The sequence below is a fragment of the Ascaphus truei genome, chromosome 17 (assembly GCF_040206685.1).
Source record: "Ascaphus truei isolate aAscTru1 chromosome 17, aAscTru1.hap1, whole genome shotgun sequence".
Taxonomy (NCBI): Eukaryota; Metazoa; Chordata; class Amphibia; order Anura; family Ascaphidae; genus Ascaphus; species Ascaphus truei.
The window spans coordinates 33,860,853-33,888,704 of record NC_134499.1 but is presented as its reverse complement, the minus strand read 5'-3'; the positions used below and the strand labels follow the sequence as shown (position 1 = coordinate 33,888,704).

The 27,852-nt window shown below is 43.2% G+C and overlaps 3 protein-coding genes across 12 annotated transcripts in view; 2 read left to right on the top strand and 1 right to left on the bottom strand.

The window, feature by feature from the left end:
• The window catches only part of ATXN7 (ataxin 7), an 89,795-nt gene extending 85,165 nt beyond the window's left edge, over positions 1–4,630 (top strand). For 9 of the 10 annotated variants that reach the window (XM_075574728.1, XM_075574726.1, XM_075574727.1 and 6 more), the window contains one exon: positions 16–4,630. In XM_075574728.1, the coding sequence (XP_075430843.1) occupies positions 16–33 (18 nt within the window). In that variant the 3' untranslated portion in view covers positions 34–4,630. The remainder of the gene's footprint in view (positions 1–15) is intronic. The other variant, XR_012788624.1, reaches the window with a different exon arrangement.
• A 3,259-nt stretch (positions 4,631–7,889) lies between these two features.
• Positions 7,890–17,856, bottom strand: PSMD6 (proteasome 26S subunit, non-ATPase 6). Its single transcript, XM_075574734.1, has 8 exons — positions 17,622–17,856; positions 15,432–15,637; positions 14,001–14,146; positions 13,166–13,385; positions 9,914–10,022; positions 9,084–9,252; positions 8,522–8,599; positions 7,890–8,372 (listed from the first exon to the last, which is right to left on the bottom strand). The coding sequence occupies exons 1-8, from the start codon at positions 17,764–17,766 to the stop codon at positions 8,276–8,278; spliced, it is 1,170 nt and encodes a 389-aa protein (XP_075430849.1). The 5' UTR covers positions 17,767–17,856; the 3' UTR covers positions 7,890–8,275.
• Positions 17,857–27,327: 9,471 nt separating this feature from the next.
• The window catches only part of CHL1 (cell adhesion molecule L1 like), a 90,226-nt gene continuing 89,701 nt past the window's right edge, over positions 27,328–27,852 (top strand). Inside the window, exon 1 of the mRNA XM_075574720.1 lies at positions 27,328–27,481. The gene's annotated coding sequence lies outside the window, so the exon portion shown is untranslated. The remainder of the gene's footprint in view (positions 27,482–27,852) is intronic.

The following is a 27,852-nucleotide window of genomic DNA, read 5'->3' as shown; positions in this document are numbered from 1 at the left end:
GCTTGTGTTTTAAAGCCAAAGGCACGTCCCTGACAGCTGGTATTCCACTGGTGGGAGAAAAGGAGGGGGAAAAAAATTGAACTGGACAGCTTTCACTACAATCAAAAACCTCCAGCTGGCTCTCTGGACTCCAAGATGCCTTTGAGTAATCTCAACCTTCCCATGGTCCTCAGGTGTGGAGATTTTCTGGACTTGTCAGCTCAACAGGGAATTCCCTGAAGCCATGTCTGTAGCAGTGAATGATGACACAGTGGACACTAGGCGATGTTCAGCCCCATTGTTGCGCCTATCAGTGTTAAGTGGACTGAACCTCTTGCTACAAACCTGTGAGATTTATTTTGCATTAAGAATGCAAGCTTTTGTCAGCATTTTGAGTGAGTACAACAAAATGTCACTGTAATCTTCTAACCGGACACGTGTCTTCTGTTGGCCCCTGCCCATCAGTTTAGGCACAGCATCCCAAGGAAGGGAATATGGCTTTATGGTTTTTGTAGCAATGTTCCAGTGATTAACTACTAAAATAGCACAATTAAAAAAAACAAAACAAAGACAAGAAAAAGGAAATGAACTGTTGAACTTATTGGCAAGCTTTTTGCAGGTAATTTGGGCTAAGAAGCTGTCAGGAGTTTTAATGTTTGCAATATTTTACTATTCAAAACATCACATAAAATATGACTATGATACGTTGCTAGAATTGATTCTAAACCTACTGTGATTGTAGACCAATGTTGTAATGTTTTCGAAACGGAAAACGAAATGACACGGTACTCAGACATTACATATGTAAATCGCCCAAAGAGTGCTATGTTGGATATGAATTCTACATATTATAACTGTATGTCAACTTCTTTAAATAGGGCTTTGACACCCAAAACACACTGCAGCCCACCGCCGTTTGCCACGCCACTGTGCAGCCATATTTAAAATAATCTCCAATATGTGAAATGTTTAACCATATCTGTTGCAGCAATGAGAAACGCGCAGGAACTGGATCCACATGAATTTATGTTCTCTCTTAACCTTCTGTACGAGGAGTCTTAGATGTGGGTTGACCATTCTCGTATCGTCACACCTTATCGTCTCTGATTTCCAACTAGGACAACGAGTCGCATTCCCAGTCTCCTGTTATTTTTTTCTTTTTGTAGACCCACAGATGTTATATCCCGGCGTACACCTTTCCATAGCCACCAAGACCAAAACACACTCGTCAACTTCGCTTTCCGTCTCTAGTTCCAAAGGCCTTATTTGCTTTTGATGTGTGTTCTATTACCATCTGATAAGCCTTCAAGGAGACTTATTAGAGTTATAGTATTTCACTGTACTTTCTCAGCTTGTAACCGCAAGAAAGAACGAGTCCTGCTCTTGGCAGCTATATTTATGCAGTACCAGTGGTGGTAAATGTTATTCTCAAATGAATATTTATCAGAACAGCTGTGTGTGTAAATTTGCTTTAACCCAGACTGCTTTGTACATTCTGTATGGTGGAAGCGTGTCCCACTTTCAATCCAACAGCTAGGACTCGTATATCAGAGCAAAAATAATCATTAAAAATCCCATAGAAAAATTGGAATATGCAACAGAAACTCCATTGTATAAAACGTTTTCAATCATTTCTGGACCGTATGCTTCTCTTTGGCCAGCAGAGGTATTTCCTGCTTACTGAACATACTAATTTTATACAAAGGCCAAACCTAGTATGTTCCTTTTTATTTCATAAGGAACCCTTCCTAATAGGATTTTAGTACCAAGTTGCTGTTTTTCCCTATATTTCTTTTTGCTGAAGGTGCCTTGAATGCAACGCAGAGCAATTTCTTGCATGTTAACCTAGCTTTGAAGAGGTTACACCTAACCAGCCTGCCATGCAGGTTATCTTTAGAGAGCATCTAACGGCAAAATGCTCTTTAAATAGATTTAAAAAAAAAAAACAGGTGCTAAAGATGTCATGTTACTTTATAGATTAAATAGCCCACACAGGATAGCCACACTGGTTGGAAACAGGCTTGTACTTCGGTGTTACACATCTGCAGGGCAATTTCCAAAGCACGGCCACAATACCCTTACTGCACCCTTTCCCGACAGTTGCTTACCACGCTTTGCGGATAAATGACAGTTTAAGTTGAATGGCCAGGTGTCATTTAGTGCAGCTAAGCAGTGCTCACATCCTATTAATTGACTCGAACCTGCCCAGTCTGTACTGTAAGCAGTAAATGACATCTCCTCTTCACATGAAAACCACACAACCTCTCCACACCCAGAGGTGAAAAGGACCGCCAACTCCACTCTACATTTCCCTTTTCAGTATGTGAACTGCTGCTCTGAGAATAGCACGAGAACTGCACAGATAATGAGGCAATTCACAGCTTTTATTTTTTACACTTAAGAAGGTCACTCTGACATCTAACCAGTGAGTGCAGAATTATGGTTGTAGAAGCCACTAGTACAAACCTGCACGTTGTCGTTTACATAGAGAAAGCCTGATCTGCTGGACATCACTGAGCAATGGTTCTATTCCCCCACTTACCATTGCAAGGTTTGTTACTAGGCAGGTCTATTTTCTTTTTGTTAGGGAAGGGACATGTCATCTCTTGCTCCCTGTGTGTAAATGGGAATGCTGGAAACGTCCTTCTAAAGCATTGCACACAAATGGGTTTCGGTGCCCCTGACCAATGAATTGGTTAATGGGCATCTCAACCATTACAGACAGTATACAGATGGACATAGGAACACGTTATATACTAACCTCTATCTCAGGGGTGGCCAGCTCCCGTCCTCGGGCCAACAACAGGTCAGAATATCCCTGCTTCAGTCGATGATTGAGCCACCTGTGCTGAAGTAGGTTATATCCTTAACCTGACCTGTTGGTGGCCCTTGAGGACTGGAGTTGGCCGCTCCTGAGCTATATCATACATTGCAGTGGGAAATGATAGTACCGGTTTTCCTTACTATTTCAAAGCACCTGTTGGGCCTGATACAAAAACAAACATTCCCAAATAAAAAATAGCCAAGCCATATTATTCCCTTGTTATTAGTTGTCCTAGCTCCGATGGAGCCATATGGAATAACCACTGATAAAGATTTTTCTTTTTTCTTTTTTTATAGAAAGCAAATAGAAATTGTTTAATGCCTAATACTTTAAACAACGACACCACCTATAACGAGACCAGCACAAGTCTCCTAAGCAGTTGATGCTGCAGCACGAAAGGTAGATTGCAGTGGTTATCTGTAAGAGCATATGATTGTACAATATGCTGTTTTGTCCTACAGATATTCCTTAAAACTCCTACGGTTTCTTTAATCTGAAAAAAAAAAAAAAAATTTGCTACGAACAAAAAAAAAACTAACTTTTTTATAACTTTATTTTGGAATTTCTTCTATTATAAAATATTGAAGTATCCCTATTTCAGAAAGCATATTTTGTTAAAAAAAAAATGATTGTACATATTGAAATATGTATTTTTGCACAGGTTTTTTTTTTTCTTATATCCAGTTTTGGTACAATTGAGATCTAGTATTTATTTAATAAAAAAAAATACCTTTATAATTTGAAGTGGTTCACTGCCAAGCCAATATTAATGTAACATGCGTACTTATACAGTTTTAAGGGATGCCTCTGTTTTGTGAAGGCTGTGTCCCTTTTTGATGGGTAAACATGCAAAGTTGTATGACATTGCTTTATATTGGTGGCCTGATTTACAGTAAAGTGAGTCACTGCTTTTTGTTGTAAACGCGGGCCCACAAATGTGTGTGAGTGTGATTATAGTTTTAAACCCTACAGAAAAAAATGAAAGTGCCTGATAGTTTTCAAGCCTGTACTATTTAGCTTTTCCTTAAGACTTGAATGTTTACTTTTTTGGAGCTTGCTTTTTCCACCTTTTTTTTAATTTTTTTATTATGGTTTCTGAAATTGTAATAGCGGGGTTGAAATAACTGCATATGGTGATTTACTGGCATTTTAAAATGGGTACCTGGAAACCCCGTCTTACTTTTGATAACGCCGCAACATTATGTCTAGAGTCTGGGACAACCGTATTTTGGGGAGGGGGGAATTGGATTATTTATTACTACAATAAAGAGGTCTAAAATTATTTTTTATTCCGCCCCCTCCCCCCCAAAAAATAGAACAAAGCCAGTGTTTGGAACCTGCGAAAATGCCTGAATTCCATTTGGAATGTCACCATGTACTGCTGTCTTCCTGTAAGTTCCCTTGCCAAGGAAACCGTTCTTGTCCCGTTTGCTGGGCAGGATGTAGAGTTGGGTAAGGGAAGGGCCTCAAACCCCAGATTTATGATGTCATTGTTCGGAGAAAAGTAGAATCACTTCTGTACACGTCTTGCATCACAAGAGAATTAAAATCCGCGCACTACAGGTTGTCAATGTGAATGTAGTCCTGGAAGCAACTTGTTCTCTTGTCTTTGAGCCTGGTTCTAAAAGCAATCTCCTATGTACAATGTGTGAATAGTTTGATAATTTGTATACACAATCAAGCGCATCTGATCAGCTGGACGTTGGCTGCTGTATCGTTCATGAACAAAAAATGTCATGGGATAGAAAATTACTTTGGATATTTAAAAGAAAATATATAGTCTATTTGTTTTGTAACAAGTTTCTGTAAATAAAATAATTTATACTATTTATAAGAAAAATATTGTGCTTTGCTTTATGAGAGGATATTTAGTTTGTTGAACAAACATGTTACTAAATGAGGCAATAAACATAGGACTGTTGAATAAATGTGGCTGGTTGCATGAAATAAACTAGCGGTTTCTACTTCATTATAAAGGACACGGGTCAGTGCCTCCTTGCAGTACTACGCATTGCGCCGTACGCACTAAACCCCGCCTCTGCAGCACGCCTATTAATTTACATTTAAAAAGACATTGCAGGTGGGGTTGCTTGTGTAATCTTATCTGAACCCCGGTGGTCCCCCAAAGCTGATCCAACAGGCAAATTGGATAACCAAAAATGGTCACAGGGTCTGGGCACACTCCTGCGGCCAATAGAAAAGCTGCATCATCGGGGACATGACTTAGCAACTTTCATTTAGCGACCCTGCCATAAAATACTAATCCCTCAGGGGAAGGGGGGGGGGGTCCCTACTTAAGGTAAGTTATAAAAATATATATAAACGCCCCCACGTGGTATTGCAGCTTTACTACACGTACATAAGTGGGAATGTCACAAACTTGACACTTTCTATTGCAAGATAATCCCTAATACAGGGGTGACCAACACCAGTCCTCAAGGCCCACCAACAGGTCAGGTTTTAAGGATATCCCTCGGACAGGGTGGCTGTGAGTGACAACCACCATGGGTCTGAAGCAGGGATATCCTTAATATCTGACCTGTTGGCCCCTCCTGTCTTATAATGTACGACTAGCATTGCTTTACTTTTATATATAAAAAAATTAATTAAATAAAATACAAATATCACTGACGAACAACAGTGCTTACTACACAGTCAATTTTACATACTGACAAACACGAATGGAAGAGAACCAATGGGGCAAGGTGTGTTATTCAGAGACTGCAAGTACTGGATTTTGTTTATTTTTAGTTAAATGTTTGATAAAAGTGGTTTCTCCGAAGAAGAGCATTTCCTCTTATCACCACTCCACCATCCCACACACATAACCAGAACTTGACCTAAACATGTTTTCTTGCTGTATAATCAGCAGTTTTTTTTTAGCGGGTCCTACATTTTTCAAAACCTCGGGTAACGGGTACCCGGGCAAAATGTCTGGCACTTATTTGCAGGGTGAGGATGGCAGCAGCAGACGTCCTGGTGGCAGTGGCAGCAGAAGTCTGTGTTTAGCTGCGGAAGCAGCAGGCATACATCACTCAGCTGATGCAGGTGGGAGCCGGGGAACCATGTGAGCGGAGCAGGAGCGCACCTATTGGACAGCAGGGGAGGAGCTGACTGTCCAATAGGAACGCTCCTGCTCCGGTCACATGGTTCCACAGCTCCCACCAGCATCAGCTGTGTGCTGTATTCCTGCTGCTCCCACGGCTGAACAGGATGTTGCCGCGGTTTTCCTCACCCTACATCGCCGGCTGCAGGTAAGTGTTGAAGTCTTTTTCAGCTGCTCTGAAGTTACAGAGCACCAGTTCCGACCCGCTCCCAGGTAAGCTCTGAGTAGCTGAAAAAGCTCCAGGTAATTTCGGGGTGCTCGGCCCATCACTAATCAGCAGTATTGTTTTGAGGTTTGCTCTCCCCGTGACTAGAGCAGGGGTGGTCAACTCCAGTCCTGAAGAGCTTTCAACAGGTAAGGTTTTCAGGATATCCCTGCTTCAGCACAGGTGGCTCAAAGACTGAGCCATCTGTGCTGTAGTAGGAATATCCGTAAACCCTGATCTATTGGTGGCCCTTGAGGACTGGAGTTGGGCAATTTAACGACTGAGCCACGGGTGCTGAAGCCGAGATGTCAAAAACCTGACCTGTTGGTAGCTCTTCAGGACTGGAGTTGGCTACCCCTGGATTGGTGTACCCTTCAGTATGAAGGTCAATGCTCTAATGAAAGGATGGGATACACTTCAACAGTAAAATCTAAGCAAGCCTGTCCCTTCCATAACATGGAAATGGTCTTGCAATACAAATGACAGTGGGGTTCATTCAGAAGGTTCATATTAAAGGATAGTCCAACTATTGCCAAGGACATGTTAATCAGACTTAGCCCTTTAAACATTTCACAAAAAGGACACACACCGAGCGCTCATTTGCATGGAATCCCTGGCTGCAGTGGAAGTCTTGCATGCTAAGCGATAATGCGGAGAGGCAGGGCTGCAGACTTGTCTGAGACGTGGGAATGTGCTCAAGTGGGATATTCAAATATGTATTTTTTGTTTCTCATGAAACCTGAAACTTGTGCAGTGCAGGGCTTTCTTTAGCTCCACCATTGTCTTGTTACTGAACGAAACAGCCCTCATTCCTTTCTCCTGATTAGTCCATTGAACAGGACGGGTAACAGTGGAGGAAACAATTGATTACCATACATTGTCTTTTCTATGGTACGAACTTGAGAAGAAAAACCATTCAGAATCCATCAGGCATTTACTCTCAAAATCCAACTTCCCAATTCAGTCAATTAGGCAATGTATGCAAACTCCTGTCAGACATCCCAGTCACAGCTTCCAAGGGGGAGTCAGATATTGCAGCCAAGAGATTTAGCCTTTAGAAGTGATATGTATAGGTAGCATCAGGTTTTACTCTGAGAATGCACTCGCGTAGTTATAACTACGTATGAATATCCCATTCACCCCGTGTCACTACCAGTGCTTGCCGACAGTGTTAAGACTGGAAAGCCTGTTCAAACTGTGTAAAGATTAACAATTTACCATAATGAAAGGTGTTCAGTAGAGCTGGCTTTTAATGACGCATGATGGGGGAAGATGAAACTGACGAGTAATCAGAAGCACCCTTGTATGTTACAGATGAGCAACAAACGCGTACAAATAATAGTTAAATACCAGTCCCACCCATAAGGGCTTCCCCAATACATGAATACTGCTACAAACGCGGACAACTGGAAGAACATTTTTTTTAATAACTGGTATATCCAAATACTTTCATATCACTCATTTATATAATAGTAAGTGATCATTTACAAGTAATAATTCGCCATCTTTCCTGCATCTAATGAAGAAATCCGCCTGAACTAATGGCGTTCGTGGAATTCTGCTCCAAACAGAAGTATTACCGTACGCGGGGAATATACAATGGAACAGCGTTCATTTTATTTTCAGTTGTCCATGCTGACATTGATTAAACGTATTGAGGCTCTCTCCGCCTGGTGTGTTCCATCATCGCCTCTACCACTCACTTCTGCATCCACACACACTCAATTTCATTAACACTGAACAAATATTTCTCTATTCACACGCTATGGAAATAATGGATTTAAAATACACATTTTAATGGCTATACGACGTGTTCAACAACAATGATCCGAATATTACCTTGCTCTCTTTGGCCAGAAAAGAAAAATGTATGCATCGTGCAATTACTGATCTGGGATTGCAATGAATAATTCAGATCAGGGTGACACAGAGAAACTGAATTCTGAAAAGGGAGAATGGATCTTTTTGTATATTTTATTATTTTTTTTGACACGCGTTGGATTGTTTACATGAAGTAAAACTGTAAAAACCCTAACTACATATCTCCATCTACCGGACTACCACTGAGAATCAAGAGACAGAATATTTATACACGACTCGGAAAGGTCTTATACACCTTGATTCATTCACCCTCGTTAAAAAAAAAAAAAAAAGTGAGACATTACATGTTAATTACTCGTGAGAGTTTTTGAACTCTGTTCAATAACAGGTCTCCTTTCTTTATAGTTTCTTGGTATTGCCAGTTCTTGCTATCGGGCCTGAAAATAAAAACATTACAAAAAGAATCAGTACACTACAGGCAGCCTAAATGGCACGTGGCTAAGATCGTGGTCTTATTATTATTATTATTATTAACACACGAAACATAACAGTGTTTTGGACAGATAAACCTTTCAAATCAAATTACCTGTTGGTCTCTACAATCTCGTTAACTTTATCTATTTTGCAGTGCAGTCTTCCAGCTGCGATAAACCTCGAAAGTTCCCTAAAAACACAAAATTACACAGAGGAAATGTACAGCTTTCTGAGAAAGGGCGCACATAGTTCTTGGCAATTGAAATACAAAACCTGCCTGGTCCTTAAAGGAACACTGTGTCCACATGAATTGTTTTTCAACTAGTAATCTCACTGAAGAAGAAATCTTTCACCAAAACAGAACTGTTGTTTTAACTAAACTATTAATTTCTATTGCAGATTCTTCCAGCACAGAAGTAAAAATTAAATCTTCCAAAAATGGCAAAACTAATTATTAGAGCAAAATGTCCCTTTCACAAAACATTCTGTGACTATAATCATATCCGACTTTAGGAATAACCTGCAGCCTGTAATGTTCAGCATTTTCCAACCATATGTCAAGTTATTTCATCATTCCATCAAATAATTTCACTGCAAACTTACAGTCAAATAGGAATAATTAAAGTGTTCTCCAAGCAAATCACTGTACAGACAAAGGCCTTGTGTTAACTTACTGATCAATGAATTCCACGCCGACTCCAAAAGCTTCTGCCATGTACCCAAGCGTTAGTGACCGGTACGATTCCAACAGCTGGCTGTAGGCCTGGATCCTCATTTCTCGCACATAGTAGCGGTAGTGCGGAGCAAACAGCCAGTCCTTTTTAAGTTCCTGCTCTACAGCAGCTAGAATGCGGGGAGGGGAAAATACAGAGAATTGTGCACGGTTTATTTTTAGATAGATAAATAGATATCTATCAAAAACACAAAGGAACAATTACAACCAGGAGAGATCATTCAAACCAGAGAGAATATTTAGGGTGTGCTGTTTCAAGGCAGAGTACAAATGTGATCTTTGGTGTCAAAAGAAGAATGGGAGAAGAAAAAAAAAAAGGGACAATTCTTTAAAGCCTTAAATATTTTTTTTAAAACAGGTCTAAAGTGTATATTTTATGTTTACAATCTTAAAATTAATATTTACAATCTTTGTAACTACCGAACACTAGATTTAACATCGAGAGCATTTAAGTTACCCACTGCGACCTTTGATGTTCAAAAAATGATGTTCTGTTGCACGGGTGGCCGACTCCAGTCCTCAAGAGGCACCAACAGGCCAGGTATTAAGGATATCCCTGCTTCAGCACAGGTGGCTCAACGAGCTGAGCCACCTGTGCTGAAGCAGGGATATCCTTAATACCTGGCCTGTTGGCGGCCCTTGAGGATTGGAGTCGGCCACCCCTGTTCGAATGGTTCGCAGCCCTAGCAGCCACAATAATTGGGACGGGAAAACCGATTGTGAGCGCAGGCTAGAAATTGACAATAGGCGAATGCGCCAAGAATCTCTTACCCAGTGACTGGAAGAAAACGGAATAGCGACATTCATACAATGAAAATAGATACTGCCGGACTGTGGGTAAACTATGCAGCACCTCCAGGATCTCGGCACCTTTGATAACCTTAAAAGACAGACACACAACATTTGTTTACAGGGGAGGACAGATATGGGTCCCAGGGTTTCAGCCCCACTTACATGGCATTATCTGCCCGAGGCCAAATACTTCTGATCAAAGAATTCAATTCTCACATCACAGATGGTTATTCACTACGGCTCAGATTCACTTATAAGGGTGCAAAGCTTTAATACGCCTCCGCTCCCATTCATGAGTGGGAGTAAATACAAGCTGAAGCTTAGCACCATTAAGTAGCTCTGGGCCTAAGTGATAGTCGCCCTAAACACGAATACTTCATCTAAAATACAAAATTCAAGCCCATCATGAAGTTTGGATGAATGTAACTGTTGGTAAATATAAGAACACAGAAATCACCAGGTGCTCCTGAGGGTGTTCCAGGTGGGGGGAATGGCAAACTGTAATAAATCAACAAATAAAATTGAAATAAAGATATTAAAATGAAAATATACAACCAGTGTTCAAATGCAGCTCAACCTTCAATGGATCTTCCTTGTAGATCCTTAACTAGTTGCAGTGTCGACTTCTCGACACTGTTGGTAAATATACCTAGGTTAAGAGGAACCATTCATTACAAGTTCCTGAGTTAATCAAGATCATTCCTTAGCTAAAATGTATACACACACACACACACTATCTCATCTTCGGCCCTTGTCGATCCACTGCTGGTTGAAGGCCCCCCAATAACCTTTGCTGTTGCAGCCTCTCTTCTCCATGTTATTCTAAACACATTTTCTTATTTCATCTTCCCATATTACTTTTGGTCGTCGTCTTGGCCTTTTAAATTTCCCTTGCTGTCCAGACGATGGTAAATTCTTCATTTCTTCTTGCGACAGGTCATTGCCCACTGGCCTTTTAATCTCCTCACCCGTGTGATGTCACAGACTTGTTCGGTTTCGAACTCATTCTTTCTTTTCCCGGTCTCGTCGGGTAATACCCAGCATGCATCTCTCCATACTTCTCCGAGGTGTCTGAAGCTTCAGAATTCTCTTCGCATTTAGGGTCGATGTTCCACACCCATACATGAGCCTCAAGGCAGTGCACGCTTCCCTTGAAAGATTGTTTTGTTTTTTTCCCCCAAATGCCTCCATCCCATCCGCCTTATCCTGTTAATTTCATTCAAAAGGCCCCCTGCCATCGTTATTTGTTGCACAAGGTAGACAATCTTCAACTTCTAGTTCTACTCCATTTATTTTGCTCTTTGCAGAGTTGAACATCACTTTGGTCTCACTGAGAGTCAGACGGAGGCCCACTTTCTTACTTACTTTAGCGAGTTCTCTGATTTGTTGCTGGAGATCTTCTAGACTTGTGGCAAATATAACAATGTCGTCGGCAAATCGTACTTTCTTCCAATTAAAATGTCTTCCACAATTCACGTGTTGCTGTGAAAAAGGTTTGACGACATGGTTTCTCCCTGTCGCATTCTCTCGCTGATCCTTATCTTGTATGTATATCTTTATTTATATAGCGCCAAAAGTGTACTCCGCGCTTCACAAAGAATACAGAACAGGGAATTATAATAATACAATAAGCCCAGCACAATCAGACAATAGGAAAGGAAATCCCTGCCCCGAAGAGCTTACACTCTAAGTGGTATGATGGGAAAGTTACAGGGACATCAGGTGAGGGAATAAGTGCAGTAGATGGCAGTGCTTGGCACAATGGGTGGTATGAGTGACTATGGGTGTGGGACAATAGCCATGAGTGCAGGCTGTTGGGATGCTTGACTTGTGAGGCGAGTTTTTAAGGTTAGTCAGTATTAAATCAGATAGGTTAACACCATTTACAGGGGAAGAGATGGCAGGGAGGCGTGGGTGAAAGCAGGTGTGTATGTCTGGGTTCAGGCTTAGGGGAGATCCCCAGCAGCAGGAAGGAGTAGATAGAGAGAGGGTGTGAATAGAGGATTTGTGTGGATGCTTTTTATTGAAGGGTAAAGAAGTTGTTGGGCGAGAGGTGTATAAATAATGGTGCAGGGTATGGGCACAGGCATAGATGGAGGGGAGATGATGAAATGTGGATAGGAGGGGAGTGGGGAATAGAGTGGGGAGAGAACAAAAACGTTTTCAAAGAAGTGAGGAAAACGTAAACAGAAAAAGCAACAGGGAGGGCATAGTGAGCTGCAGGAGGAGAGACTTCCCAGGTATTAAGGATAGGAAGAGTACACATTATCAGAGCATTTAGAAAGTCAGGTTCTCACAGTTGCAGAGTTGTTGTTGAAGTTGCTTGTATCTTCACGTAATCTAATAGTTAATGTGGCATGCTCATAAAGCCGGAACACCATCCTGCAACCCTTAACAAAACACCAGCTCTGAAAAATTCTGCCTGCCTCGTGTATTTTATATTTTTGTCCACCCCTCACCATAACACAGTAACATTTTCTTACATCTTCAGTTCTACAATTGCAGATCATCTTCCACAGCTGTGCACAACCAATTCTTGTTCTTGCTTCAGTTCTCGTCATCTCCTCAGTATACAGACACACACGCACACAGAGACAGAGAGAGCGAGACACAGAGACAGAGAGAGCGAGACACAGAGACAGAGAGAGCGAGACACAGAGACAGAGAGAGCGAGACACAGAGACAGAGAGAGCGAGACACAGAGACAGAGAGAGCGAGACACAGAGACAGAGAGAGCGAGACACAGAGACAGAGAGAGCGAGACACAGAGACAGAGAGAGCGAGACACAGAGACAGAGAGAGCGAGACACAGAGACAGAGAGAGCGAGACACAGAGACAGAGAGAGCGAGACACAGAGAGAGAGAGCGAGACACAGAGACAGAGAGAGCGAGACACAGAGACAGAGAGAGCGAGACACAGAGACAGAGAGAGCGAGACACAGAGACAGAGAGAGCGAGACACAGAGACAGAGAGAGCGAGACACAGAGACAGAGAGAGCGAGACACAGAGGCAGAGAGAGCGAGACACAGAGACAGAGAGAGCGAGACACAGAGACAGAGAGAGCGAGACACAGAGACAGAGAGAGCGAGACACAGAGACAGAGAGAGCGAGACACAGACAGAGAGAGCGAGACACAGAGACGCAAAAATCTTTTGACTGGTTAATGTGACACCCTAACTTCTTTACTCTCCCCCCCACCCATCACCAAAAAAATTAGATGGTGATATTACCTTCTCTCTTAGGTCTGGTCTATCAAGTGCTATCATGCTGACATACACAGTGTATGTTACAAAGGTCTTATAGTCCATCAGCTCATAGGATGTAAACGTTGAAACTGTATCAAGGAAGAGTTCAGCCGCTTGCTTGAAGTCTCTAATAGCCACACAGTAGAGCCCTTGGTAAACCTTTAAACGATTTCTTCTGTCCCAGTCACCTCCTTCCTCAATGAGGCTTTGAAAGAGACAGAAAGGTAAATTAGCGCAGATCACATACATTCTTATTGACAATCCAGTTAGTAAGGTGACATACTTGGCTTGAGCTCAGGAACAAAGCAAATACAAAAATAAATCTGTGCTACTTAGTATGCACGATGTTATGATAAAATACTAATAATATTAGAGATGTATATTTTTAAAAAAATCAATCGCTTGTGTAGAATAATAATTAATACATTAACAAAGGCTCACTCTTTATGCCCTTTTTAATGATTATATTGATTTAATGATAATAAGCTTCCTCGGGATGTTACAGTAACCATTTAGGAAGCCACAGCCTCTTGAAATAGGCTTTCATATTGCGTGCCCTGGAAGCAGGATTGATCCCTGATCGATCACAAGAGAACGGCACGATCGCGAGCTTAGATAACGGCATTGCGTTAAAGGCTGCATTTATTAAAACAACTTAAAAAACGCAGTCAGGCAGGAGTAAAAAGACCCTTTTATGTACAAGGACCAAGGAAAATGAAAAGAAGAGTGTATATGTTACCCCAGAAGTGATATATCTAGATTGGAAGTGTGCGTTTTCCCAAGCAGAACAATGTGAGAGCAGTTACACACAGGTAGGTACCTTTTGGCCTTTTCGGTGTTCCGTGTAATGAGGTCATTATCCATATAAAACAAACCGATTCTCAGGAGATAAAACACTATATCTAAGCGATGTCCCAGTGCCACGGTCTTGTCGTATGTCTTCCGAAAGGCAGTCAGGGCCCCTTCCTAAAACACAAATACGCCGACAGATTAAACAAACTTCTGGGTTGGATGAAGAGATTGTTTTGGCGAGCTAACGCCACGCGCCATTCTGTATTCACGTTCTGAGGAGTAAAGGGGCGGCTGCATAGAGTGACGCAAAGTACTGTAGGCTTCAAACCCTGAAAGGGGTTCTTGCCCAGAAAAAAAACAAACCCATGAGAATACAGCTGAACCCCGTTATAACGCGGTGCTCGGGTCCCCAGAATTAGACCGCGCAATAACCGGGATCGCGTAATAAAACAAAATGGCAAATATCGTGTATTTTGGCAAGTGTGGGCCGATGAATTAGCGCGGTGTAGATGTGATGAGAGCTTCTTGCATGACATTGTACACTTAACCACTGGTTCGGGTTCGGGTTGCGTTGGCAGGTTTTGTAAAGCTGCGCATTTTCTTCTATGCCCTTCACTTTGTGCATGCGAACCTCTGTAGAAACACCCTTGTTCACCCTACGCTTTCCCCTCTCCTGCCAGAGCCTGGACTGCACTGTGAGGAGCGAGGACATCTCTTGGGATCCCTAATTGCAGATTACATTAAAGCTTGATTAAAAATGGCCGCCATGGAAAACCATTGGAAGTCAATTGTTTGTTTTTATCCAGTTGGAGGAAAGGAGAGAAGGGGGCTTAACCTTTACCACCCCCCCAGGGGCTGAAGCTCCAATACCCCAGCCCCTATATCTCTCATAATATGGCATTAAATTTTAATTAACTGCTTATTTTTGCCATACGCTTTAAGTAAATGTTGCAGATTTTTAATCCTGTGAAATGTACTAAAAATGGAATGTATATTAATTACACAATCAAATACAAAAAAGTGTGTGTGTGTCAGTTAATAAAGTTTGCCAAACAAAAACAAAAAAAATAATTTTAACCGGGAGCCACGCTCACACCGTGTTATAAGCGATCCGCGTTGTATCGGATCGCGCTATAACGCGGTTGAGCTGTATATTTGTGGGCCTCAATATAAAATAAGTCAAATCCCTCTATCTACTTCAATGTCTATAAACAGTGAGCCCAAATCAAGTAGTATGTAGGCAGGGATGGGCAATGCCAGTTCTCAAGGGCCACCAACGGGTCAGGTTTTCAGGATATCCCTGCTTTAGCACAGGTGGCTGAGCCACTGATTGAGCTACCTGCGCTGAAGCAGGGATATCCTGAAAACCTGACGGTAGCCCTTGAGGACTGGAGTTGCCCACCCCTGATGTAGGGCCATGATACTTCGGAAGATGAACAACTTGACACAACTAGCTGACCTTGTCACCGATCCTACACAAGTATTCCGCTCTGGCCATCATAGCATCTCTTATCTCGCTCTCTCCCAAGTTCTTCTCTGCATCCTCAAGTTCATCATCCAACCTCTTCAACTCCTCCACATTGGCAGTCTTCATTTTATTTAACAGGTCCGTGTCGACCTGCCAGTCGATCTGTTTGCAAAGGCTTTCATAATAAGGAGCCATGTCTGCAGAAAGATAAAGGGCGAAGAGATATTCCAACACGTTTCCTGTTTCGCACTTGTTTGTTCCCATGGAATTTTTTTTTTTTAGAAATATAGAACAAATAATTGAGTTCAAATGAACTACTTTACCTAGACCAGGAGTGGCCAACTCCAGTCCTCAAGGGCCACCAGCAGGTCAAGTTTTAAGGGTGTCCCTGTTTCAGCACCAGTGGCTCAATCAGTGGCTGGGTTTGACTGAGCCACCAGTGCTTAAGCAGGGATATCCTTAAAACCTGACTTCTTGGTGGCCCTTGAGGACTGGGAGTTGGCCACTCCAGTTACATATGCCTATAACATATATTATTAACTGTGCATGCAATGTCTTGTATATAATGTAGAACCCTGTTCACTTAATGTTACCAACTATGTATTGGTAACCATGTATTTTTCATCATAACTATGCTCAGGACATACTTGAAAAAGGGGGTAACTCTTAATGTATTACTTCCTAGTAAAACATTTTACAAATAAATGTACAATTAGCATTTCTGTTTATGATGCACTTACAATGTATAGTGTCGTACACAGAATTTCGTAAGCACATGGTCAGCCTTGAAAAGCTTCATAAAAATATGGAACTAGTCACACAAAAGCAAAATGACAAAGATTTACATGAAACAAACTCCAAACTAAATTTATAAAAAATAAAGCAGAAAGAAAGCCAGCACGATGGTAATGATTCGGTCTCATTACTAAGGTGTCAGCCTCCTCTTTCCTGTATTGGTACGAAGGCATTGTGTTTGTATTATTTGTTCATAGATCCTTTTTTGTATTTTTATGTTTGATGTAAACCTTTCACAAATACAATTACCTATAAGTACCTACAAACACACGGAAAGGCATGAACTAGAACACTTACAGTTAACTTTTAATACCTATTACAAATAGAAAACATGTCATGGATTTCACTACTCACAAATGAGTTTAGTCCTTAGGAGATATATATCAGATCACCATGCTATACACTGACACAATGAGCTATACATATATATTGAATAGAACGCAAGTATGACTATATAATATTTTTAAAAATATCCGTGCTTTTTTGACATTTCTCCCTCTCTCCTTTAGGAAAACCCAACTATATTATTGGGGTTGATGTTTTTTATATAGATATATATTGCACATTGTGTTAATGTATATAGTATGGCACTGATATACAGTAGGGGTGGCCATCTCCAGTCCTCAAGGGCCACCAACAGCTCAGGTTTTAAGGCTTATCCTTGTGCTCGGTCTTTGACTGAGCCACTTGTGCTGAGGCAGGGATATTTTGAAAACCTGTCCTGTTGGGGGCCAACCCTGCCCTACAGTATGGAGCTCCGATTTACAACACACAGCAAGTGGTTTCCGGCCCATTACTCAGCAATCCTGCTGGAGAGGGATCTTGGCCTGGTCAGCAGCATCAACCCCACTGGGTCACCAGTCCAGAATTCCCGGATCTCCCCCTCGCCTGCTCAGGCCCGTCCCCCCTTCCCTCCACCCCCCCCCCCCCCGCCTGTCCAGTCCCCCTCACTCTCCCCCCCCATCATCCCACTCACTCCCCACACCCCAGTCCTCCCACACCACTCCCCACTGTATCCCTCCCCATCCCCCCAGTTTTCCTTTCCTCCCTCTCCCCGGTCCCCCTCACCCCGCGTGACTCTGCACATGTCACTCTCCCCGGTCCCCCTTCACCCCGCCCCGGCCTAGGGTGACTCTGCACATGTCACTCTCTCCCCCGCCTGTTCAGTCCCTCTCAGTCCCCGGTCCCCCCTCGGGTGACTGCACATATCACTCTCTCCCCCGGTCCTCCTCACTCTCCCCCCACCCCGGCCTCGGGTGACTACACGTCACTCACTCTCCCCCGGTCCCCCTCACACTCTCCCCCGGTCCAACCGTCACTCCCCCCCCCCTCCCCAGTCCCCCTCACCCCCGGTCCCCCTCGGGTGACTCCGCACATATCACTCACTGTTGCGGGTCACGGCCTCCATGAGCTCGGCCCGGAGCCGGCCCTCCGCGCGCTGCTCGGGCAGGCTGAGCAGGAACTTGAGCTGCGCGATGCGGAGATCCGGGTTCTTGGGCAGCCCCTCTTCTTCCAGGTTCTCCAGCGGCATCTCGGCAGGGACAGAGCGGGGCGGCGGGGCCGGGAACAAGCGGCGCGCAGACTACTTCCGGGCGAGCGGGGGCCGGAAACAAGCGGCACACACAATACTTCCGGGGGATAGGGCACCGGAAAATGACACAGCAGCTGCATGCAGTGCGGATACCCACAGCGCCACCTGCTGCTCACAGGGAGAACTGCAACTGCATGCAATGAAACATACAGCACAGCGCCACCGTCTGCTCACAGGGAGAACTGCAACTGCATGCAATGAAACATACAGCACAGCGCCACCGTCTGCTCACAGGGAGAACTGCAACTGCATGCAATGACACATACAGCACAGCGCCACCGTCTGCTCACAGCCTGCATTCCCATTCAATGCGGATACCCACAGCGCCACCTGTTGTGGGTATCAAGAACTGCAACTGCTTTCAATGCCGACTCATGCAGCACAGCGCCACCTGCTGCTCACAGCCTGCATTCCCATGCAATGCGGATACCCACAGCGCCACCTGCTGCTCACAGGCGGGAACTGCAACAGCATGCACTTTGGACACATACAGCACAGCGCCACCTGCTGCTCACAGGCAAGAACTGCAACTGCATGCAATGTGGAGGCATCAACTTCCATGACAAACGACCCTTCTGAATTCGGGTAATGTACGATTAGTGTTTTCAGAGACATTCCAGGACAATTCGGACATGTTTCTGGTGATCCAAGATGTTATCTGAAATGACTAGAATGTCATCCAGGTATGCCACAAAAAAATTGGTCCAGTAGCTCCCAAAGAACGTCATTGATTAGATGCTGGAATGTAGCAGGTGTGTTCCAGAGCCCGACAGGCCTCACCAGGTATTCGTAGTGTCCATAGCGCATTTGTAAGGCTGTCTTCCACTCGTCACCTGGTCAAATGCAGACCAAATTGTACGCTCCTCAGAGATATAACCTAGTGAAGACCTTTGCTGACCGGACTCTTTCCAGTAGTTCAGGAATCAGAGGTAAGGGATACCTGTTCTTCACCGTGATCTTATTCAGTTCCCAATAGTCAATGCAGAGTCGTAGGGAGCCGTCCTTCTTTCCCAGTTCTGAGAGGGAATAGATTCTCACAGAGGGAATGGCAGCACCTGGTTGTAGTTCAATGGGGGCAGTCGTAGGAACCATGTGGGCGAAGCTTTTCAGCATTTTTCTTGTCACAAATATCCCAAAACTCTGAGTATTGGATAGGCCTCGAATCTTCTTGAGAGGAAGAAATCTTGTGTATTGCCATGCACTCCGGAGAAGTGGAAAGGTGAAATAAATGAATAAGGTTTTCAAAACGGTTTTATAACCGGGAGAAATGTATAAATAAAGACATTGAAACTTGAACTAACCTGTCAGGTTATTCCCTGACATGTCCACCGGGGGTGCTGCTGCTCCTGCCGTGGCTGGGTTCCCTCCTCTGCGGTTTCTCTTACTCTGAAATCTGATCCTCTCATTTACGTGTGTGTGTGTGTGTGTGTGTGTGTGTGTGTGTGTGTGTGTGTGTGTGTGTGTGTGTGTGTGTGTGTGTGTGTGTGTGTGTGTGTGTGTGTGTGTGTGTGTGTGTGTGTGTGTGTGTGTGTGTGTGTGTGTGTGTGTGTGGTATTCTGCCGGAATACCAAACTATACATTGTATCTCATGGGGTATGGATTCTATGTAACATTAAACTCCAAGTGAAGGACTGCTCAGCCTGCGATCAATAAAAATCAATTCAGCACAGGGTTATGGTCAGTAGCTGACAAATCACCAAAAAATCTACTCGCCACACAAAAAAATCTACTCGCCACCTAGTACCAAACGTGTGCTGCTTGGGCCAATATTTACTCGCCCGGGGGCTAAATCCACTCGCCCGGGGCGAGCAAATGTATAGGTTTGTCGAACACTGGTTATGGTTATGATGATGATAGATTATTATTAACAAAACTGATCAGCTCGATCATTTTAACCAGTATGGGACTATCATCCTCATTACTAGCTGGTTGCTTGGATAGATTTGTCTGCAAATGGCTTAACGTCAGTTAAAAATAAGCATCCCATGTTCCTGATACAAATACATGCTAGTGTAAAATGGGGATGTGCCTTGTTTGGACTGGATCTGCACCGAGCTATTTCTTTTGCTGCCTTGCTAATTTTATCCCTTGGGGGTTGTGACCTGCAATATATTCCTGTTATTACCCCTGGCTGTCCTCATGTGGCATGTTCTCAGGGCACATGTGGCATGTTCTCAGGGCACTATTATTGTGAATGGCTGTTAACGCGCAATCTGAGGTATGGTGCTTTTGTGAGTGACGACCTACGGGTCGTATTCCATGTGCCTTGCAGGAGATTCTTTATACCGGGGTGGCAGCTCAATTCTGGGGTGTGAGGGGTTTCGCCAGCGTGGAGAAGCAGCTTCCCAGCATATCGAATAGAGGCCAAGAACTATTATTTCGGGTGGCGTATAAGCGTTGGGCAAACCTCCTCACCACAGGGTATCAATAAGGGGAGGGTCTGCAAAAGGATTAACTGAGCAAATATTTACTTTCTATCATTAGATATTGATGCACGTTGAAAACTGCAAAACTATGATTGTTTCCAAAAATATTCTTACGATGAAACAGTGAAATTGTTCCACTGCAAAAGATTGCAATACAAACACAGCCACTATAGACTGATTTAAGGAAATGTGCTTTTTGCTGTAGGTTTTCCCAGCAGAGAATTCCTTGTTGTGTCTTTATAATTCAGATGTAATGGCTTTCAGCAATATGCAGTCTCTCTAGTATCGTAAAAAAGTGATATATATCAGAACGCTCACTGTTTAAACTCTAATAGTGTGAGGTTAGACATATTGTTACCACTGCTCCAGATCCCAGGGGTGGTTTTGCTGCTGCACCTATGAATGAGTCATATCAACAAATACAACCAGGAAATGGGCACTGCAGATTTGTCTTCAAATATTTAATAGGGTCAAAAAAACATCCAACATTTCGGCTGTCCCTGCCACCTTTCTCAAGGACACGACTAATCCACCCAAAGGATTAGTGGTTCACTCTTTTATCAAAAGTGGTGTATTTTTAGTATAACATTAATTTGCTTATATAATATTAAAATCCTCTCACTTGCTACAGTAAGCACATCAGTGATACTATACTGAATGCTATGACTGCATAAACCTAAGTTCAGAGAGCAGGGTCACCAACAGGGGGGAGGGGAAGGGGCATGGCGGTTTCGGGGGGCGCTGGAAGTTGGGCCCAACTTCTGCGTTCAGCTGCCGAGCTTCTTGTTGCTGCCGGGCCCCGGCTGCTGCGGACCTCTGTCACCTACTGAGCTCGCAGGGGCACCCCCAGGGGCAGTGGTGGGAGGAGGGGGTGCCCAGTAGAAACTGTAGTCCTGGGCCCCCCGGAAAGACAGTTAGACGGTTAGAGGTAGAATTCAAGTTTTAGAATAGAGGAGAGAGATGTCCCTATTAGAAACTCCTTCCTCATAATGTATCCCTGGCTAAAAGCAAACAAGGATACTTGATCTATTCTGATGGTTACTGTTACATTTTTTATTGGCTTTAATAAAGTGTCTGATTGGGTAGAGAGGCACTCTGTTGGCTGCACCACCAAACGGAGCCACCAAGCTCCCTACTGGCTGTCACGTGACCGGCGTCGTCTGATGAGTGCTGTCAGCAACCAGACCAACCCGCGTTTCACATAATTCAGGCGTTTTTTTTCAACTTCCAAATGTGGGTGTAGTAGTCAGGTCCTTGAGAAAGGCTATAGGGACAGCCAAAACGTTGGACTTTTCTCTGGTATCTGACACAAACGTTGGGTATTTCCGCAGAGTACACTTATTAAGACTGAGAATGTATGCATGTATGTATTCCGTGCAGTTGTGCAGAGAGAGAGTGATTAGCAAGGGGAGCTTAGTGTTGAGACCCCTGCCTAAGAAGCGTGTAAACCTGGTTTGAATCCAGGTTTGAGCTCTTTTTGTGACTTTGGGCGTCACTTTATCTTTCTGCGCCTTCTTTGTCAACAAATTAGATTGTAGGCTCCAGTGGGAAGGACTTATTGTAATAGTTGAAGAAACAATATTCTCAGCCAGTGGATAAAGGATGGGGCAAAACTGGTATGTAAATAGTAATTAGCAAGAAAAAATATCACTGTTGTTATGCACTCAAATCTCAATCAAGGTGATTTCACACGGTCACAAGATACATGAAAAATGCATTAAAACAAAACTTTTATTGACATAACTAAAAAAAAAATCTAATAATATATATGCAGCAGTCCATTAAAATATTTATGTATTAAAAAGGTCCAGCCATTAGGACAGCCAGGGATAATTGATGTATCCTGATGGTTACTGCTCCATTTTTTTTGGGGGGGGGGGTTTAACAAAGTGTCTGATCGGGTACAGATGTGCTCCTTTGGCCACGGCACCACAAGGAGCCACCAAGCTCCCTACTGACTGTCACTTGAATGACAGTGTCTGATGAATGACATCAGCCACCAGACAAATGCGCGTTTCACAGCATTCAGACGCTTCATCCAGGGCAACCAGTGCACCTTATCATGAGTGCCTTACTGTGCCTGCAAAATATTATGTACAGTGCTGAATACACTGTCAGTGCTATATAAGCAAAGATGTAATTATTACTACTATTATAGAAATATATTTTTTTAATCTTGACTCTGTTGGTTCTTTATTTCATATCCACGCATTCTGTCAGAACAAGACAGAATAAGTAGCCCTTTTAATGCTGAATGAGAGATATTCAAGAGGTGAGTTAATGACAAAAGCAGCCACTTTCAACTAAGAGAAGAGATCTGTGTCTGGGGAACAGCGGGTGAGTTCCTGCACTAATGTAATTCCACAAATTCAACAAGGCGCTAATTTGAGATTAGAGATAATATGACTTCGATGATGTAGCCCAGTAGGTATCAATAAACAAATAAATTGTAAAGGTGCAAAAGTTAGTCAGAGGAGCCCCAAATATTGTTCTTGGTCTAATCTTATTTTTATTTGCCTGTTTATTGTATACACATTCATAACGTATAAAAAAAAGTGGTCCAAGTGTTATAACATGTGAGTTCCTAATCAGCTGCACCTAATGATAAGGGCATTATATGCAAATCCCTTCTCTGTCACAGACCAGCTATTCAAGTGCACAGGTCAAGCAAGATAAGTCAAAAGGTTATCACTGTCAGCTGAATCTTATGTTGTACTGTACCTTTAAATACGAAAAAGCAGGAGTTTTAAATAATACTTAAATGCCTTCACAGGGACCAGCAAAGCATATCTGTATTTAAACAGCATTTGATTACCTTTAATGAAAACTAATTACCTGAGCGCCTGATCGATCACTGAATATTCTGCTCCCTGGGTTCACCTAATAATGGTCACCTTTCAATCTTCTGTCAGTGCAAAGCAACAACTACAATGTTGAACTTGATGGACATATGTCTTTTTTTCAACCTCATCTACTATGTAACGATGTAACCTTACATTACTACGGGTAACATTGTCCATTGTTATAGCTTTCAACTCAGCCACAGTCTTCAGATGGGAACACTGCAACACTTTCCGGTTTGTGATAATTTGTTGCCAAAGCTCGTTCACTGCTATGCTCAAAAAGAAGTGTGCCAGAGCCTCCGACAGCAACCACAGGAAAGCCTGCTCAGTACATTAAAACTCATTCAAATGGCAACAAGAGATGAAACATAAATACAAAATCTAATATTACAAAGCTGATTTATTAAAAAAAAAAAAAAAAAAACCATAGTGGATTGTGAATGTTTTGCTGCTCTTTAAGTACAGCTACAAAGTAGTAACCCTGCCTCTCTTACCCTCTCCCTCTCCCCTTTCGCCCCCTCTCTGTCTATCCCTCTCTCTTTCCCTATCCCTGCTCTGTGTCTTTCTCCCTCCTTCTCCTTTTCTCCCTCTCCCTCTCTCTGTCAGTCCCTTCCTCTCCATCCTTTCCACTCCCTCTCCACCGCCTTCTCTCTGCCTCGCCACCCTCAGAGAGATATTTATTTATGTCTGTAGAAAAATAGTAACAAAGTACTTCCAATGGTCTTAATGCAAAAAAAAAGTTACAAACTGTTCACCGAGGATCCTGTTTCCCGTTGGAATACGTGCTGTACTTTTTTCCATTAAGAAGACCATTGGAGTGCCATTGTGCTTCTGACGTTTACACGTACAAAATGTGGTAGGTGTGTGGTGCTCCAAAAAACAACCCATAGGTTTAAAATAAACTTGATTGTAGAATCCTGCAAATATATACTCCCCAGTGGTTGGACATGATTTAAATCCCAGACATTTATAACACTCACAGCTCCATGATAAACCGACTAGTTTACACGTACCCTGGCTGGCTAGCTGCTTGACCTGGTGTGCCCCCGTGGTACAATATATACAGCACCATGAGCGCTCCTTATTCAGGATATTTATGTGGCTGTACAACCAGATTCCCAGACTCACACATTCTTCTTTCCGAGCCAACTCATGGACCAGATGAGATATGGGGGATGCGGGCCTGACACGTTCTTCCCCTGGCCGCACTTTATGAAATACAAATGTCTGTTTTATTATTAAGCTGCTATTCGATAAGGTAAAAAAAAAAAGTCAGGTAACAGAGAGCTAAACCTACCTACGTATAACTTTCTTCTAATCTCGATTGAATAGGGAGGGAAGAGGGGTATTTAATAGAAGCGGCTGGCTGTGGAAACTGAACAGAAAGTGGTGCAAGCAGGAACATGACATTTATTGCAGAAATAAGGCTGTATTATTTTTTTTATAAACATGGGGTTATTTTGCACCATGACACACAGTAACCCTCCAGGACAGGGGTGGGCAACTCCAGTCCTCAAGGGCCACCAACAGGTCAGATTTTCAGGCTATCCCTGCTGCAGCACAGGTGGCTCAATCAGTCCCAGCTTCAGCACAGGTGGCTCAATCAGTGGCTCAGCCTTCGAGGCCCCTTTTTGTCCCTTCCCCTCCCCATCCTTCTCCCCCTCTCCTTTCATCATTTGTTCTCCTTTGTATAGTTCCCCATTTGCTTACTTTGTTGCCCATTAGATTTGCTTTGTGCATCCAATCGCACACATCTCTGCCCATGCCTATTTTGTTTACACACTCTGCCAACACTGTCCCTAGAATATTGTTTCATTGTAATGCCCTTGTTTTTTATTCAAGTAAATATCTTTTGGGGAGGCACATCCATTTGACATTGGTTCATTATTAACCCTTGAGTGCTGGGAACCTAGTTGGGTTTTGTGTAGAGCCACTGATTGAGACACCTGTGCTGAAGCAGGGATATCCTGAAACCCTGACCTGTTGATGGCCCCTGAGGACTGGAATTGCCCACCCCTGCTCTACGACACATTTTCCTTTTGTATCTATGAGGGGTAAGAATCCCAATTTTCCAGCTCTAAAACTGGAGCAAAAAGGATTGCGCCATATTTATCGAACCCCCAAAATATTCTACCCCCTGCTATCATTTTCATTGATAAATCTCAGGCTCAGAAAAGGTGAAGGGGAAACACAAATTGGATGTGCCCCCTAAAAGAATTCACTTAAATGCACACCACCAGGTATAAAAGTTAACTTTTAATAAATTTACTTAAAACATATATACCAAAGTAATGTGTAATGTGAATTAAAATTATATTAAATCAACGCTAACTGGGTTATCTGGGAGATTTAGGATAGAGACAATGATCTCTTCATTTTCAAATAGAATATACTGGGAACTTTTATCAGGAAGAAAGAAAGCTGTGACAATTTCAGCTAGGTATTAGTATTATATTATTTCCTTCCTAGATCCCACGTGGGCATCTAACAATGTTTAACGAACCCTGGGGCCTGCTGCAATTAATTGGTGTTCAGTGGATCATTACTAATGCTGTAGTGTAGGTAATAGGAAGGCACATTACCTAAGCTCTCACGAGTGGGCCCCTCATTATCTCTCTGTATCTGTGAATATGTGTCCTTATTTGTATGTAACTATTTATGGAAGGGTCAAATCTCTGTACCCCTTTGTACCGGTCTGTGGTATATGTTGGCGCTTTACAAATATGTAGATAAGAATCGCCTGATGCACTTTGACCTATTTTTATACTGGCAATAAGGGCTTGTTGTTTTTTTTGGTATTTTGTATCGGGTTATAAATTTTACATTATACAATTGGATGGCAATGTTTGTTTTGCTGTATTTCTTCTGGACATCATATATTCCAAATACAATAATGCATTTGTAGTAAATGTTATGTCTTGGCTGTTAGTTTTTTGTGACACACGTCCCATTGTTTACCTACATTTGTGACAGAGGGAGAATGCCACTTGGACTTTTGTGTTAATATTGTTTTACAGTATATTGTCCTGCTTAGCCCAATCGGGACGGATGCTACTAACTATATCATCCTCTATGTCAGTGTTTTTCAACAGTGGTATCCCGGGCATCCCTAAAGGGTCCCCTGCAATTCTCAGGACATTTGAAAATTGTACCAAATATAGAAGAGTTTACAATGCATCTGATCCCAGACGTGCTATTAGAGAGGGTTGGGGTTCCTTACAATGCATCTGATCCCAGACACGCTATTAGAGAGGGTTGGGGTTCCTTACAAAGCATCTGATCTCGGACGCGCTATTAGAGAGGGTTGGGGTTCCTTACAATGCATCTGATATCAGGCTGGTTATTAGAGAAGGTTGGGTTTCCTTACAATGCATCTGATCTCGGACGCGCTATTAGAGAGGGTCGGGGTTCCTTACAATGCATCTGATCCCAGACGCGCTATTAGAGATGATTGGGGTTCCTTATAATGCATCTGATCTCGGACGCGCTATTAGAGAGGGTTGGGGATCCTTACAATGCATCTGATATCAGACTGGTTATTAGAGAAGGTTGGGTTTCCTTACAATGCATCTGATCTCGGATGCGCTATTAGAGAGGGTTGGGGTTCCTTACAATGCATCTGATCTCGTATGCGCTATTAGAGAGGGTTGGGGTTCCTTACAATGCATCTGATATCAGCCTGGTTATTAGAGAGGGTTGGGGTTCAGCAGAATGTCACAATATAATTAAAGCTTTCTTTAAAAACACTGCTATATGCCAATTCTATATCATTACATTGTTAATACCCATCAGAACGTATGTTGACCACTGACGTTAAAAGCTTACAAAATTGAACAGTGTCAATTATCTCCATTTACCCCATTAAACATGCTATGGTCCTATACAAATGTGTGGAAATGGCCCTTGCATATTGGGAGACCCTCCTTGCTCCTCACCCACCCCAACGCACGGACTTCCATGCGGGGCTTCTCTCAGTCTCACCGGGGGATCTGAGCCCTGCACCCCACCCCCCTAACAGAGGCCTCACATGCCGGGACCCCGGATTCCTCATGCGGGTTGTTTATTTAGAGGTTGGAGGGGGCTTCTCTCCTCTCATAGTCCCAGCTTTGCTGCCGTTGTCATGGCTCCTGATGGTGCTGCTGGAGATCTGCAGGCTGGTCACGATCAGGAGCTGCCCCGGTGCTTTGTGAGGACCTGATTGATTTAGGAAGCCGGGCGGGGAGAGACTTTTGGGGAGGAGGCTGAGCTGCGATGTTTTATTTGTGCAGAATCGCGCAGCTCTCTATCTAATGCTGGAAACGGAGCAGAAGAAGCAGGTGCCGGGAGCAGGGTGTCTGAGCAGGTGCCGGGAGCAGGGTGTGTGAGCAGGGTCGACGAGGGAGCAAGGTGAGTAAGCTCGGCGCTAGTCAAGGTTTATGAAGTGCATGATTCACCTGTGCCCGCTTCACGGTTTAATTCAGTGTTTTTCATCCAGGGTTCCTAGGAGCCATTGGGTTCCCCGGGCATCCCTAAAGGGTTCCCTGCAATATTCAGGACATTTGAAAATTGTAGCAAATATAGAAGCATTTACAATGCATCTGATCTCAGACGCGTGATTAGAGAGGTTTGGGGTTCCTTACAATGCATCTGATCCCAGACGCGCTATTAGAGAGGGTTGGGGTTCCTTACAATGTATCTGATCTCAGATGCGCTATTAGAGAGGGTTGGGGTTCCTTACAATAATGCATCTGATCTCAGACGCACTATTAGAGAGGGTT

Excerpts from the sequence above, each read along its gene's own strand:
- PSMD6 (XM_075574734.1), bottom strand. The coding sequence starts at position 17,766 with ATGCCGCTGGAGAACCTGGAAGAAGAGGGGCTGCCCAAGAACCCGGAT. Across the intron at positions 10,023-13,165 it reads GACCAGACCTAAGAGAGAAG|GTTATCAAAGGTGCCGAGAT; the intron begins GTAATATCACCA and ends CTGTCTTTTAAG. Across the intron at positions 8,373-8,521 it reads GAGATTGTAGAGACCAACAG|GCCCGATAGCAAGAACTGGC; the intron begins GTAATTTGATTT and ends TTTTATTTTCAG.